Genomic DNA, 14,922 nt, shown 5'->3' with positions numbered 1-14,922 from the left:
CCCTGCACCGGTCACGACGGCCGCGGAGGCAGCGGGAGGGTGGCACGGAGAGCCCCGCCGCGGGACGGGCACGGCTCCGTGGGTTCGGCTCCGTGGGCTCGGCCCCCCCCCCCCCCGGACACGCGTGGCCCCCAGCACACGGGAGGCTCCCGGGGCGCTCCCAGCACCGCGGATGCCCGCGGCCCGCCGGGGTGCGCCGGTCAGGGCTGCAGCGGCTCAGCGTCGTCGGGGAGAAGCACTAGGGAGCGCCAGAGGCTGCGGCTGTAATTAAATCCCTTAATTAAAACGGTAATTAAAAAAAGACACCCGGGACATGGAAGAAAAAATAGTGCTAGCAGAGGATGGTTTCGATCCATCGACCTCTGGGTTATGGGCCCAGCACGCTTCCGCTGCGCCACTCTGCTGCTGGAGTCCAATCTTCTCCCTCACCCCATATAGCGTCACCCTCCGCTCCTTCACAGAGTGCGCATGCGCGTTGCTCACTCCGCCCGTTCCATTCATGAACATTGCGCCCCCTCCAGCGGCCGCAGCAGGTCCGGCGCATGCGCATCGCGGCTCCCCCCGCTCCCGCCCCCTTCCCCGGGATCGCCTCGCGATTGGCCGCTTCGACCTTAGATCGACGTCGCCCTGAGCCAACGGCGTGCGGCGGAGCTCCGGCGGCGGGCGGCAGCCAACGGGCGGGCGGCTTGCTGCGGGGTGGCGGCGGGCGCTGGTTGCTGTGCGCGGAGGAGCCATGAGGTGCGCGGGGCCGGCCCGGGGGGCTTCGGGGCCGGGGGGGCTCGGGGGGACCGGGCCGGGGGGCGCTGGGGAGCCGGGGGGCGCTGGGGAGCTTGGGGGGGCTTTGGGGCCTGGCTGGCCAGGCCGGGGGGGCTCGGGGGGCCGGGCCCGGGGGGCTCTGAGGCCTGGGGGGGCTCGGGGGGCTTTGGGGCCGGGCCCAGGGGGCTTTGGGGCTCGGGGGCTGGGCCGGGGGGCTTTGGGGGCCGGACTGGGGGGGTTTTGGGGCCTGGGGGGGCTCAGGAGCGTCTGGACCGGGGGGCTCCGGGACCGGGTCGGGGGGCTTTGGGGCCTGGGGGGGGCTCGGGGGCGACTGGGCCGGGGGGGTCTTTGGGGCCTGGGTGACCAGGCCAAGGGGGCTCAGGGGGCCGGGCCGGGGGGCTTTGGGGCTCAGGGGACAGGGCACGGGGGACTTTGGGGCACGGGGGGCGGTGCCAGGGGGGCTCAGGGGGCTTTGGGGTTCGGGGGACAGGGCACGGGGGCTTTGGGGTTCAGGGGGCTCTGGGGCCCCTCTCTGACGCCGCTTTTCTCCTTTTTCTCCCGCAGGGGCGACCGAGGCCGAGGCCGTGGCGGACGCTTTGGTTCCAGGGGAGGCCCTGGCAGTGGGCGAGTCTGGCTTCTGCTCTAGCCAGGGGGGCTCCAGCAGCGCAGGCCTAGGGGGTGGGGGGCTGCAGCCGCCCCCTGTGGCGTGCTGCCGGGGCGCAGGGCAGGGCCCGGGGCTGGCAGCGTAGCGCAGGGTAGCGGTGAGGTGCAGCGGGGGGGGGGGGGTCGGGGGCGCGTTGAGCTTCCCTGTGTCCTCGTAGGGCCTTTCCTGCCGCTTGGGGCTGAACCTCTGTGGGCTGGGTGGGAGACGGGCGCTGCTGCAGAAAATAAAGTGCTTTTTTCTCTCCCCCCTTTAGGTTCCGGCCCTTTGTGCCGCACATCCCCTTTGATTTCTATGTCGTGAGTAAACCGAGCCCTCCGGAGCTGTTTGCAGGCAACGGCCGCGGGGCTTTTCCTTCTTTAAAGATGCCGGTTTAAAAAACGTTGCGTGCTGACTCCGTTTGATGGTTTGACTTCTTTTAGCTTACCCGGAGTAGAGGAGTTCACTGCAAATGCCGTTGGCTCAGTAACTAACCTGAAATACTTACTGTGTTGGTTTGGATTGTGTGGAGTACTTGTGTCACACGGGATGACTGGGATGCAGTTGAGTAATCGCAATCACAAAAACAACACCTTGATTGAGATTTTTCCCTGCTTCTTAAGGCACCCCACCACCTTCCCAAGCCCCCAGCTTCTGCCAAGTGTCCGTAGCACGAGCGTCATGCGTTACTGTGACAGCTGTCGCTCACCTGGCAGACGTCCTCCAGGCTGCCCTGTGGTGCTGGTCCTCACGAGGACCAGCAGGAACACACCTCTGCCACCTCCTGCGGGAGGCAATCAATTCCTTCTCCTGCTGAGCATCTGTCCCTCACAGACACGCGACTCAGGGAAAACAAGTTCGCTCCTCCTTGGCTACCAGGCCCTGGGGCTGTGAGCGCTGTCACAGCAACCGCAACGCTCTGGCTGCCCGCAAACAAAGCGTTATTCTTAAGGGGCTGCCACGTAGCTAATAAAAGCCCTTGTTGATGGAGCCGTTCTTAAATTAGTCCCCCTCTGTCTTGCGCTGCTTCGTTCTTTGGCTGGGAAGCACTGCGCAGTGCAGGAGCTGCCCAGGTGGGCCGTGCTGGTGGCTCCTGTGCAGTTCCTGAGGATCTGCTGCTCTGGCGGAGCACGGCAGGGGGCGTGGGCAGGGCGGGCAGCTCCCGTTCACCCTTCTGAGAACAGAAAAGCAATGAGCTGAGAAGCGAGATTGGCAGTCACAAAGGAAACAAACCCCGGGCAGTACAAAAATAAAAAGTTTAAGTCTCTGTCGGCGAGCAGGTTGAGGTGAAGTCTGTTTCTTGGGCACTGCGGTCTGATGTCTGGTCCCGTTTCAGTGCGAGATGGCTTTCCCGCGGGTAAAGCCCGCCGCTGATGAGAGCGCCTTCAGCGAGGCCTTGCTGAAGAGAAACCAGGACCTGGCACCGACTGCTGCTGAACAGGTGGCGTGCAGAAAATCACCTTGTCTTCTAGCTGGGATGCAGAGAGAGACTCGTTCAGAGAACATAGCTGGCAGTGGCCGTGGCTAGCCTAAAAAGTAATCGTTTCTCTCTGAAATAAGTACTGCAGTAGAGGCATCCGAGAGATTTCTGGGACAATGCTTTCTAAATGAGCATTTAATCTTTAGTTTGCGTTTGTGCTGCGCTCCACGAGACCATGCTGGTAACTGCTCGATTCTACCACCCATCTTGCATTCCTTTCCAGGCTTCCATTCTTTCCCTGGTGACCAAAATCAACAACGTGATTGACAACCTCATTGTGGCTCCGGGAACTTTCGAGGTGGTGAGTCGAGGCGGTTCCCTTGGGAAACGCGACGTGGGGAGATGTTTTAGGGGGATGCTGGCGGCCTAGCTGCCAAACTGCCAAACCTTGCCCCAGGTGGATTACCCTGTGTTTTTTTTTAGCCGCTCAGAGATTCCCGCGCTCTCCCCGAAACGCAGCACATGCGTTAGTTTTGCTAATTCTTTCTTTATTTTTTCCAACAGCAAATTGAGGAGGTTCGCCAGGTGGGCTCCTACAAGAAGGGGACCATGACGACGGGGCACAACGTGGCCGATCTGGTGGTGATTCTGAAAATCTTACCCACGCGTGAGTATCCGTCCCGGGGCTGCCGGCGGAGGGCGGCGCCCGCTCCTGCTCTAAGAACCTCTCCTCCTGCTCCCCAGTGGAAGCTGTGGCGGCCTTGGGAAACAAAGTGGTGGAGAGCCTGAGGGCGCAGGACCCCAGTGAAGGTAGGGTGCTCCCCGCGCGGCGTGGGGATCTGCCTTCCTGTGCTCAGGCGCTCCCGGGGGGCTGATAAAGTCTTGCAGCCCCTCGGAGGAACTCAACTTTTCCTCCCCCCCAGTCCTGACCATGCTGACCAACGAGACCGGCTTTGAGATCAGCTCGGCTGACGCCACGGTGAAGATCCTCATCACCACGGTGCCGCCCAACCTGCGCAAGCTGGACCCCGAACTGCACCGTAAGGGCTCGGCTGGCCCAGCCCTGCGTGGCTGCCCTCCCCGGGGGGGCTCCCCCCGGCCTCCCCTGGCACCCGCTCGCCTTTCGGTTGAAAAACCGGCCGTTTCCGCTGCTTCTTTCAGTGGACATCAAGGTGCTGCAGAGCGCCCTGGCTGCCATCAGACACGCTCGCTGGTTTGAGGAGAACGCTTCGCAGTCCACGTGAGTTTGGCCTCAAGTAAAAAGTTGGGGCTTTGAGGCCTGGCTGGAATCCTCCTCCCAGAGAACGGGGAGCAAGGAGAGCTCCCGGCCCTGCGGCAGGAACGCGCATGATGCATTACCAACTCTGCTCTTGCCGTCTTGTCCAGGGTGAAGGTGTTAATCCGCCTGCTGAAAGACCTGAGGATTCGGTTCCCTGGCTTCGAGCCCCTCACTCCCTGGATCCTGGACCTGCTGGTGAGCGCACGAAGGCAGGAGCTGAAGCTGCGCCAGCCGTGCTGCAGCTGCAGTCACTTCCCACAGCTGCAGAGCTCCGGCTCGGAGCAGGTCCTACCAGCTCCAGCAGGATTTGGGCTGCCCACCCTTCCCGTGCGGGAAGCCCGGCTTGTCCTAACGCTTCTCCTCCCTCCGCAGGGGCACTATGCCGTGATGAACAACCCCACCAGGCAGCCCCTGGCCCTCAACATCGCCTACAGGTCTGTCTCCGTTTCGCCCCTACAACCCCATATTCCCCCCTCACTTTGGAGCGTGCCAAATAAAAGCGGAGGCCCTCGGGGCTTCACGGAGCACGCGGTGTCCCGGAGGGGAGGCAAAGCGGGCTCCTCGCGGAGCGGCCTGGTTCCTAAAAACATCGAGGGCTTGTCCTTGCAGGCGCTGCCTCCAGATCCTGGCGGCGGGGCTCTTCCTGCCCGGCTCTGTCGGGATCACCGACCCCTGCGAGAGTGGCAACTTCCGCGTGCACACGGTGATGACCCTGGAGCAGCAGGTGGGCCGCCTCGTCTGCCGCGGGAGAAGGGGCTGAAACCCGTCCCCGCCCTGACTCCCGCCCCGTGCCGCAGGACATGGTGTGCTACACCGCGCAGACGCTCGTCCGCATCCTCTCGCACGGAGGCTACAGGAAAATCCTGGGCCAGGAGGGCGACGCCAGCTGTAAGTACGGACGGTGCGGCCAGGCGGGGCTTGGGAACGTTGCGGGGGAACGGGCCTGGTTCTGCGAGCTGCTGAGAAACTGTTTAATAAAGCCCAGGAGAGCGAGGAGGCGAAGCTGCAGCTGTGAGCAGCTGCTGGGGAGGCTGCTGGGCTCCAGGCTGGCGCTGCAGGGCGCGGTGCTTCCCTCTGCTGGCACCCGGCGCTGCTGCAGGGCCCCACAGCAGGGCTCGCCCTGCCCGAGGGCACCCCGACAGCTCTGGGGGGGGGGCCGTGAGCTGCCTGCTCAGCGCCGCTTTTCGCAGACCTGGCTTCCGAAATGTCCACGTGGGATGGAGTGATAGTGACGCCTTCCGAGAAGGCTTACGAAAGCCTCCGGAGAAGAAAGAAGGAGAAGAGGAAGAGGAGAACCAGGAAGAACCCGCTGCAGGCGAGGAAGAGGAAAGCATGGAGACTCAGGAGTGACTCGCCCAGGTAAAAACCCGCTCGGAGCGTCCCACGGCACCCCAGAGAAGGGAACAGGAGGGAAGGGTTGGGGCCGGGGCCTGGCTCTGCCCCTCAGCGCTCCCTGTGGTGCCCTGCAGCACGCCTCGCCGCTGGACGAAGCCACGCGAAGGACCGAGCGCATCCTGAGTGAACGCAGCCAGCTGCTGCGCCCCCCCCCACCCCCTCGTATTTGTGTTTTTATAGGTTTGCATTAAAACCTCCCCCCCTTTTGAGTGTCTTCTGTGTGCTCGGGGAGGAGACGCACGCCGCAGAAAGGGCTCCCAAAAAGGGCTGGGGGGGGGGCCAGACCTCGACAGGCGCTGCCTGGGGGGGGTGCTGAGCCCCACGCTGGGTGGTGTTGGCAGTGGGGCCGCGACCCGAGTGGCGTTACAGACCCACGCTGCCCCACCGGTGCGCGAGCACCACGCTGCCGTTTATTTCAGCGCCTGCACCCCTGGAACCGCAGCAGCCGCAGCCCCCAGCTCGCTAAGCACCCGCTGCGGCACCGCGGCCTCGCTGGGGGGGGCTCCTCATCGCCCCCCGTGCTGCGGACACGGATTCCTGCTCCCCTCGGCAGTGCCCACTCCCAGCGGGGGCAGCGCCCAGCGCTGTCGGTGCTGCTCCAGCTCCGTCCCAGCGCCCCGGGGAAGGGCGCAGCCGCCCCGGATCCAGCCCGGTGCTGCGCCAGGAGCCTCACTTGGCCCGGCAGGCCCTGGGGGTAGCCGCCGGCGGCCTCCAGCATGGCTTTCCTCCGCACCGTCTCCTTGGCCACGCTGTGGTTCAGCCTCCGCAGCCGCTCCTGCTTGAGAAACGGGGGGGGGGGGGGGGGGGGGGGGGGAGCAACAGCCGTCAGCACAGGGAGCTGGGACCCCCCCCCCCGAATGCTGCAGCCCCCTCCCCGGCCCTGCAGCGCTCCAACCTGGGCGTTCTGCAGGATGTTGTTGACCAGCACCACCCTGCGCCGGGCGTTGAGCAGCTTCTTCACGTAGGGGTCGAGGTCGAGCGCCACTTTCTGGTCCTCGTTGATGCGGCACAGCTCTGCCGAGAGGAGCGGGGAGGGGGGAGGGGTTCAGGGCGTGGGGAGCGAACCCCACCGGGCCCCACCCCAGCCCCGCAGGTGCCCCCCCCCGGTGCCTCCTCACCTGTGGCCAGGCTGTCGATGTGCTCCCGCAGCTCCACCTGGCTCTCCCTGGGGAGGAGACAGAGCTGGGGGCAAGGACCCGGAACCCGTCCCGCACCCCCAGCCCCTACCGACCCCAATCCTCCCCCCGCCCTGCGCCCCCCTGCCCGAGCCCTCCGTACCCCCCACGCCCCTCCAGCAGGGTCCCCCCCCCCCCCCCCCCCCGTTACCGACACCCTGAGGCTCCCCAGGCACCCCAAAGGCCCCCAACCCCGGTCCCCCACCCCAGTGGGGACCCGCCCTCACCCCCCCCACCGCTGCCAGGCGCCCCCCAAAGCCCCTCACGGCCCAAAACTGCCCCGGCCCGGCGGCCCCGGCCCCGGTCCTCGGCTCCGGTGCCGGTCCGTGACCCCATTCCCGGTCCCGTTCCCTGCTCTCGGCCCTGGTCCCGGTCCCGTTCTCGGCACGCCCCCATCCCCCCCCGTCCCCGCTCCTGGCCCCACGGCCCCGTTCCCGGTCCCGTTCCCGTTCCCGACCCTCATCCCTGGTCCCGGTCCCGTTCTCCGCCTCCCCCTGCCCTGCCCTGCCCGGTGCCGGTCCCGGTCCCCCGTTCCCGGACCTGACGGCGTGCACGTGCCCGTCGAGCTGCCGCACCGCCGGCCGCAGGAACTGCAGCAGCCCCCTCAGCGAACAGCTCCCGCGCCGCCGGCCCGCCGCCCCCCGCCGCCGCCGCCGCCATCTTGGCGCCGCCGCCGCGCGGACCCACGGGAAATGGCGGCGGGGCCGCCACGCGCGAGGGGCGCCGGGAAATGGAGTCCGCGCCGTCCTCCCACAGCCACTTCCGGCCCGCGCCGCGGGGGCCGCTGGGAAATGTAGTTCGGGGGCGCCTCCCTGCGCAGCGCCGAGCACCGCGGGTAGCGCAGAGCCTGCGGCCAACGCCCACGGACGAGCAGCGCATTTTTGGGTAGTTTCGTCTTTTTTTTTTCTCCTTTTTTTTTTTTCTTTTTTCCTTTCCTTTTTTTTTTCTTTCCTTTTTTTCCCCTTCTTTTTTTTCCCTTTTTTTCCCTTTCTTTTTTTTTTCCTCTCTTTTTTTTCCTTTCCTTTTTCTTTTAACCTTTTTTTTTTTTTTTCGGGGGGGGCATCTTTTTCTTACAAAAATTAAATTAAGCGCGGGGCCTTGAGCGCTAGCGCAGGGGGCCCGGCTCGGCGGCGGGCATGGTGTGCAGGACCTCGTCCAGCAGCTGCAGCGCGCGGTGCAGGTGCACCTCGATCCAGCACGGCGTGTGCTTGATGCTCTGCCGCGGGTAGTCGGGCCCCCAGCCCTTGACGAAGCTGAGCCGCAGGATGCACAGCCGCCGCAGGTCGTCCACGCCGATCCCCGCCGCCGCCGACAGCCCTGCCCGGGAGGGAGGCGGCCGTGGGATGGGGGGGTCCCGGGGCTGGGGGAGGTTCCCCCCCCCCATGCCTGCCGTCCCCCACCCCCGGGGTTCACTCACCCACGGCGGGGCGCGATGCCGCCCACCGAGCCGGGGCCCGGGATGGTGCCGGCCACGGCGGCCGCTTGAGCGGCGGCAGCGGCCTGGGCCGTGGCTGCTTGCTGCTGCATCTGGCGGTGGCACTGGCGCAGGTCGAATACCTGGGGGGGGATGGGGGGGGGGGCCCTTCAGCGTGGGCATGGGGTCCTTCCCTCCCCGCAAGCCCCTCCATCCCCTCCTGGCACCAGGGACCCTGTGCCGGGGGTGCCCTTTCACGTGGCCGTGGGGTCCCTCCATCCCCAGGGTTTTTCGTTCCCCCCCCAGCATGGGGGTCCCTTTGCTTGGCACCCACCTGGACGTGGACTTGGGGTCCTGCCCTCCCTGGGGTCCTCCCATTGCCCCTTGGCGCTGGGGACCCTTTCCCTGGGACCCCCTTTAAGGTGGGCACGGGGTCCCTCAGTCCCCGGAGCCCCTCCACTCCCCCCCCAGCATAAGGGACCCTTTCCTTGGGACCCCCTTTAACGTGGGCACGGGGGCCCCTGCACCCCCAAAGCCCCTCTCCCTGTCCCCCACCTTGATGTAGGCGCCGGGGTAGATCTTGTGCACGGCGTCCCCAGGGGCCCTGCCAGCCTCCCGGTCCAGGTAGTAGCTCTGCACGAAGACGGCGTGGTCGCTCAGGCACCGCATCCACACGTCCCCCTCGCCGCGGCACTCCAGCTGCACGCCCTTCCCGATGTGCAGCCTGCCCCGGAGAGGCCGTCAGCCCCGGCGCCCACCCCCCCCGGCCCCCCCGTTCACCCCCGTGTCCTCCCCTCCTGCCTCCGCCTGCCCCCGCACCACCCCTACGCCTCCCATTCACACCCGCATCCCCCCACCCCCTGCATTTCCCCCCCACCCCCTGCATTTCCCCCCCGCCTTGCCCCCTCCAACCCCCTTTTGCCCCCTCCACCCCCCTTCTGCCCCTGCGTCCCCCCTTTTGCCCCCGTATCTCTCTTCTGCCCTGTGCATCACCCCACCCCCCCACGCATCCCCCTTTTACCCCCTCCAGACCCAAACTGCCCCCTTAATCCCATTTCTGCCCCACGCATCACGCTTTGGCCACGTACACCCCCTGCTTGACTTGTACCTCCTCCATTTACCCCCCATCCTTTCTGCCCCCATACTACCCCTAATTAATATTACCTCCTCCATTTACCCCCCCATCTGCCCCCATAATCCCCCATCGTACCCATACCCCAATTGCCCCTACATCCCCCCACCCCATACACCCCCCCTTTACCCCTACATCCCCCCCGCCCATACATTCCCCCCCACTCACCCCACACCCCCCCCATTTACCCCCCATTCCCCTTCGCTCCCGCATCCTCCCCTACCCCCCCATTTTCCCCATCCCACCCCGCCCCCCCTGCCTCCCCGCCGCCCGCCCTTTGCCCCCCCTTGCCCCCCCACCCCACCGGGCCCGCTCGCTGGCGTCGGTGCGGTGCACATTGGAGAGCTGCCCCAGGCAGAAGCGGTCGCCCCCCGAGGGGTCCACGTAGCCGTCCACGATGACCACGGGGCAGCTGGACGGCACCTTGAAGATCTCGCCCACCTGCACGTCCATCTCGAAGTAGGCGATGGAGCACCAGAACTCTGGCCCTGGGGGGGGGGGGACACGTGGGTTGTTGGCGGGGGGTCAGGGCACACCGGGGTGCTGGGCGCCCGTCGGGTGCTTACCGGGGTGCGTGGACACCGGCTGCTGGTACGGCGCGGAGCTATGGTGCGGGGGCCCTGGGGCGCGGGGCACAAAATGGGGTGAGCGCTGCGATGCCGTGCCCCCTGCCCCACCCCGTCGCCCCCACTGCGCCCCCCCCGCCCCCCAGACCTACAGTAGTGGTTGGGGTGGTGCAGGGGGGGCTGCGGGTGGCTCCGGCTGCTGGGCTGGGGGGGGGGCTGCGGCCCCCCCAGGCTGGGGGCGTAGATGGCCGTGCTGCCGCTGCTCCAGCTCGCCGGAGAACCTGGGGTGGGAGAGAGGGTGGACGGGGGGGGGTGGATCAGGATGCGGGACACCCCCCCCCCCCCATAAAGCTGGGGGACGCAGCAACGTGGGGGCAGCCCCGGTACTCACCATGGTAGGGCAGCTTGGGGGGCGCGGGGTAGCCGTTCTGCGGGGGGGGCTGCGCCGGCGTGGCCGGGGGCGGCGTGGGGCAGGCGATCCGCAGCAGCCCCTCGCCGTGGGGCAGCGGGAGCAGGGGGCCGCCGGGGGCCACTGCGGGTTGGGGACGGGGTTGGGGGGGCTCGGCGCGGTGCCCCCAAACCCCAAGAATGGGGCTGAGGTGGGGGGGGGGCTGGGGGGAGACGTGGAGAGGCAGGGGGTCTTACCTGGGGGCGACATGGGCAGCGCGGGGTAGAGGCTCCCGGGGGCGCGGGGGGACTCGGGGAGCGGCGGGGGGGGCAGCGGCGGGCGGTAGGGCTCGGCGGGGGGGCGCGGCGCCCGCTTGGCCCCGTGCGGCACCTCCATCTGCACACAGTCATGGACAAACTCCTCCTTCACCAGGCGGGCGGGGGGCACTGGGCGGGGGGGACACCGGAGACCATTGGGGGGCACGGGGACCCGCTGCGGGGCTTGGGGGGCGGAGTGGGGGGGGGGGGGCCCACACGGAGGGGCTGCCGGCTGCGGGGCCGCAATGGGGCCGGGGTCTCACCTGCGCTGGGGATGCTCAGACCTGGCGGGGAGAGACGGGGGGGGGGCGTTACGGGGGTCCCCCCAAGGGGAAGGGGGGGGCTGGAGGTGTCGGGGTGGGGTGGGGGGGTGCTGAAGGTGTTGGGGCTGGGCTGGCTCACCGATGGCCGGGGCCACCACGCGCTCGTAGTGGTAGGGGTTGACGCAGACGCTGTCGTACTTGAGGTCGAAGGCGAACTGGCAGAACTTGGCGTGCTTCAGCTCGTTCTTGTGCAGGTCCGGCCAGCGCCACAGCCGGGCGTAGATGACGTGGGGGAACCCCTTCCTGCCCGCCACCTGGGGGGGGGGTTGGGGGGCGAGGTGAGGGGACAAGGTGGGGGCACGGGGGGGGGACACTGCGCCCCGCCACGCACGGCCGGCCCCACCGATGGCACCCCCAACATGGGGAAGGGGGGGGGGAGGGGGGGTTGGACCCCCCCCCCCCCCAGCATCCCTCGCCCCCCGCCCCAAATAAATCCCCGCAGAGCTCGGGGCTGGCGCCAGGCTGGGACCCCGCAGCGGCTGGGGGCTCCCCCTGCGCCTTCCCCGGAGCCGCGCTCGCTCCAGACATAACAACCCCCCCGCGCCCCCCCCGGCTGCAGGCTGCCAGACAGTGACTCATCCCGGCAAGGGGGGCAGCGCCGCCGGGGGACGGGGATGCCGGAGCAAGGGGGGGGGACGGCACAGCGGGCGGGGGGCAAAGCAGCCCCCTGTGATGCTGCAGGGGGGCTCTGCCCTGCCGGGGGGGGGCTGCTCTGCCTGCCCCCTGCCCCCCCCCCCCCCCAGCCACGTGTGGCTGTGTTGGCGGTGGGGTGAGAGCGCAGATGCTGAAATCGGTGCGGTGCCGGGCACGGAGCTGTGGGGTGGGGATTGTGGGGGGACCCCCCCCCGAGCACCCCTCTGGTGGGTCTCCCACTGCCCCCATGCCAACCCCCCCCCACCCGCCTTGCAGCTTCGGGAGGGCTCTGGGGTCTCAGGGGACTGGCACCCAGGTATACCCAAAGTTCGGGGTGGGTTGTGGGGTCTTGGCGGGCTCCGCGGTACCCCAAAGCCCACGTCCCCCCAGCTTGGGGATCGCTTCCACAGGGACAGCAAGGGCCAAAAGCTGGGGATTGCTCTGGGGTCTGCAGGGTCACGGAGCACCAGGATACCCCGGTCCTTCCAGACTGGGGACAGCTCGCGTGCTGGGGGCTCACGGGGCACCAGGACCCCAGGTCCCCGAAGCCTGGGGAGGGCTGTGGGGTTTGGGGGGGTTATGGAGCATCAGGTCCCCCCAGCTTGAGGACAGCTTGCACGGTGGAGCATTCATGGGGCACTAGGACCCCCAGGACCCCCAGCTCAGGGATGTTTGTTGGGTCTTGGGATCACCCAGGTCCCCACAGCTCCGGGGAGGCCGTGGGGTGCACGGGGTGGGGGGGCTGTCGGGCTGCAGCGGTACCCGGACCCTCGGAGGCCACCACGGGGGGGGTTACCTGGAGCCGCCCGTCCAAGGTGCGCTGGATGGTGACGCACTTGCTGGGGTGGGCGCCGTTGGTGGTGATGGCGGCGATGAGCGAGTCGAGCTCGTCCTTCTTCTCCTTGAGCTTCTTGACGAGGCTCTCGATGGCCCGCTTGGCGAAGGTCTCGTTCTCCCCGCCCTGCCGGTGGCACATCAGGCTGTGCACGATGCTCAGGCAGGCGTCGCTGCTGGTGGGCGCGCCGAGGGACATGGCGCTGCTCCCCTGCAAGGCACCGCACGGCACGGCCCTGCCCGTCACCCCGCGGCAGGGGCCCTGCCGGCCCCCCTGCCCTCGCCTGCGCGCCCACCGCGGCACGGCCTCAGCATCGTGCGCCGCGCCGGTGCCCGCGGGGGGCTGGAGGTGGCGAGAGGGGGACGCGGCCCCCCTGCGGCACCGGGGACGCGGTGGCCCCTTGAAAGGGCACGTGGCAGGCGAGGAGGACGTGGCACAGAGCCATATGTCACCTCGGAGGGGGGGACCAGCCAGGATGCCTGGCTTCCACGGTCCCTATCCAGGGTGGGAAGAGGCACGGGGGTAACGGCGATGCCTGGGGCGCTCGGGGTGTCCCCAGCAGCAGCAGAGCCCGCGGGTGGCCACGTGCACGGCCCGGGGGTCTGCAGGGACGGCGGCGCCGTGCGGCCAGCAGCCGTGCCACCCCGACGGCGTGCGGCAGGGAGGACGCCAGCGTGTGCGCAGCGTGCGGCCGTGCGAGTGCTCACCCCGGGGTGCCGGAGGCGCGCTCGGCGCTGCCCAGCCCCGTCTCCAGCGCGGGGCCCAGACTAAACAGAGCCCAGGCTCCTGGCGCCGCTCCTTAACCCCTCGCTCGCTGCTGCGTTGGGCTTCTCCCTCTGCCTCCTCTGTGCACACGCCAAGAGCCGCGCGCACACGCGTGTGCCGGGGCCCCCGAGCATCCTTCCCCCCCCCCCCCCGCCTGCCTTCTCCAGCCGTGGCTCTGAGTCACGGCGGGTGCGAGCGCTCCGGGGCCTGGGAAAATCCTTGGGCCGGCGGCAGACACAACAAACCCTTCGCCCCTGCTCCGCGCCGCTTATCCGCGGGGCGGGAGGCCGCTTGTCCTGCCAGCGCGCTGCTGGCTCGGCCCCCGGCGCGGGCGCATGGCCACGGCCCCCCCTCGCCAGGGCGATGCTGCTGGCCGGGCTCCCCCGCCTTGAGGCCAGCCAGATGCCGTCGGGAGCGGGATGGGGGGACGTTGGAGGGGCCCCCGCTGTTGGAGCTCGGCCCCGGGTTCCCCTCCAGGCTGTGGGGTTTGCTCTGCAGGTGCCTCAACACCCGTCGCGGTGATGCCCGGAGCTCCCCGGTGCCAGCGCTCGCGGTGCTTGCTGCCAGCCAGCTCGTCCCTGGGTACCCCGCCAGCCTGGCACGCTCTGCCTCACGAGCGAGGCTCAGATTTTGAGGGCAAAGGAGGTGAAAGAGGGCAGCAGGGAGTCCCTGAAAGATGGGGCTGCGCGGGGGCACCCCGGCAGGAGAGCTCCCGGTGTCGGTCGTGGCTCCCAGCAGCTCCGGTGATGCCGGTGGCTCCGGGGAGGACGGCTCGAGGAGAAACAGCGCTGCCGTCCCCAGTCTCCTCCGAAAGTCAGCCCAGTTTGGGGGAAACTGAGGCAGAGGGGTGCTGCTGGCTCGCAGAGAGCACCGCTGGCCCTGCTGGTGCCGCGGGACGGGGCTGCCAGGGGCCGGGGGGACCCGACGAGGCCCCACGGGGGTCGTGGTGCGGCGGCACGCCGGGGTCACCTCCCGGCGCCTCGACCCCCCGCTCCGGCTGGCAGTGACATTTCTGCGCCAGCCTTTTGTCCCAGCCGAAGGGGGGCTGTTCACCGGCCCTCGCGGCTCCTCCGGCAGCGGCGGGGGGGGGCTCGGGCCGGGGTCTGTGCCCCCCACCCCGCATCGTCCCGGCCACCAACGCCCCCAGCCCCTGCCAGCCCCCAGCCCCACGGCCGGGCTCTGCCCCCAGCCCGGCGGAGGGGACCCCCCGCCCCCCCTGCCTAACCCCGGGGCCGCCAACTTCGCTCCCCGGTAATCCCCGGGGCACGGACAAAGGGACCGGCGGTGCCCGGGGGGGGGCCCCGTTGCCAGCCCGGTGCTGGGGGGAGGCTGCAGCCCCCAGACAGGAGGGTGCCGAGGGGATGCGCGGAGCTCTCGGCGCCCCATTGCAGCCCCCGGGACGTCCCGGAGCGGGGGCTCGGCTCCGTCCCCGGCGGCACCGGGGCCCCCCTGCACAAACCCAAACCGGGGGGGGGGGGGGGGGGGGGAAGCGGGTAGCGGAGCAGGGGGGGGGGGGGCTCCACCGGGAGGGGGCAAGGGGGCGCCGGGCCGGGCCGGGCGAGGACGGGGGGCAGCGGGGGGGGGCTTGGCGGGGCCGGGCAGGGCCGGGGGGGGGGGGGGCCGGGCCACTCACCTCCGCCTCCCGGCTCCGCTCAGCCGGGGCCCGGCTCCCGCCGCATCCCCGCCGCCGCCGCCGCCAACTTGGGCGCTCCGGCAACAAAAGGGGCCGCCGGAGGCGCCGCCGCGCCGCGGCCAATGGCAGGCGCCGTGACAGCCGGCCGCCGCCCCGCCGGCCAATGGGGGCCGCGCTTGCATTGCGGGCGGGGCCCCTGCCCGAGGCTCCGGACCCGGCTCCGGGCGCGGCCCCGGCGCGGAGCCCCCGGG

General features: G+C 69.3%; 4 protein-coding genes across 4 annotated transcripts in view; 2 read left to right on the top strand and 2 right to left on the bottom strand.

Annotated features, from left to right (window-relative positions):
- Positions 1–14,922, top strand: part of LOC308183513 (protein S100-A14-like) — a 60,785-nt gene that overhangs the window by 26,376 nt on the left and 19,487 nt on the right. The window lies entirely within an intron of this gene.
- On the top strand, positions 661–5,696 carry ILF2 (interleukin enhancer binding factor 2). The gene is given in 16 exon segments (XM_080569704.1): positions 661–738; positions 1,321–1,380; positions 1,674–1,716; positions 2,733–2,837; positions 3,100–3,177; positions 3,381–3,483; positions 3,561–3,626; positions 3,740–3,856; positions 3,978–4,056; positions 4,203–4,290; positions 4,468–4,529; positions 4,705–4,819; positions 4,893–4,983; positions 5,286–5,344; positions 5,350–5,454; positions 5,565–5,696. Coding segments are annotated over 15 exon segments (1,167 nt in total). The 5' UTR covers positions 661–733; the 3' UTR covers positions 5,446–5,454; positions 5,565–5,696.
- On the bottom strand, positions 5,879–7,666 carry SNAPIN (SNAP associated protein). The gene is given in 5 exon segments (XM_080569705.1): positions 5,879–6,265; positions 6,386–6,504; positions 6,609–6,655; positions 7,206–7,267; positions 7,269–7,666. Coding segments are annotated over 5 exon segments (864 nt in total). The 5' UTR covers positions 7,545–7,666; the 3' UTR covers positions 5,879–5,905.
- On the bottom strand, positions 7,544–14,821 carry LOC308183508 (mothers against decapentaplegic homolog 4-like). The gene is made up of 12 exons (XM_080569703.1): positions 14,672–14,821; positions 12,235–12,483; positions 10,885–11,059; positions 10,746–10,766; positions 10,423–10,611; positions 10,169–10,309; positions 9,930–10,058; positions 9,778–9,831; positions 9,516–9,699; positions 8,635–8,803; positions 8,087–8,222; positions 7,544–7,982 (listed from the first exon to the last, which is right to left on the bottom strand). Exons 2-12 carry the CDS (start codon positions 12,469–12,471, stop codon positions 7,771–7,773), a joined length of 1,647 nt encoding a protein of 548 aa, XP_080425829.1. The 5' UTR covers positions 12,472–12,483; positions 14,672–14,821; the 3' UTR covers positions 7,544–7,770.

The sequence above is a fragment of the Anser brachyrhynchus genome, assembly GCF_964034855.1.
Source record: "Anser brachyrhynchus genome assembly, chromosome: 28".
In the NCBI taxonomy this organism is placed as follows: Eukaryota; Metazoa; Chordata; class Aves; order Anseriformes; family Anatidae; genus Anser; species Anser brachyrhynchus.
The sequence above is the reverse complement of the archived record's forward strand: the minus strand, read 5'-3'. Positions and strand labels throughout refer to the sequence as shown.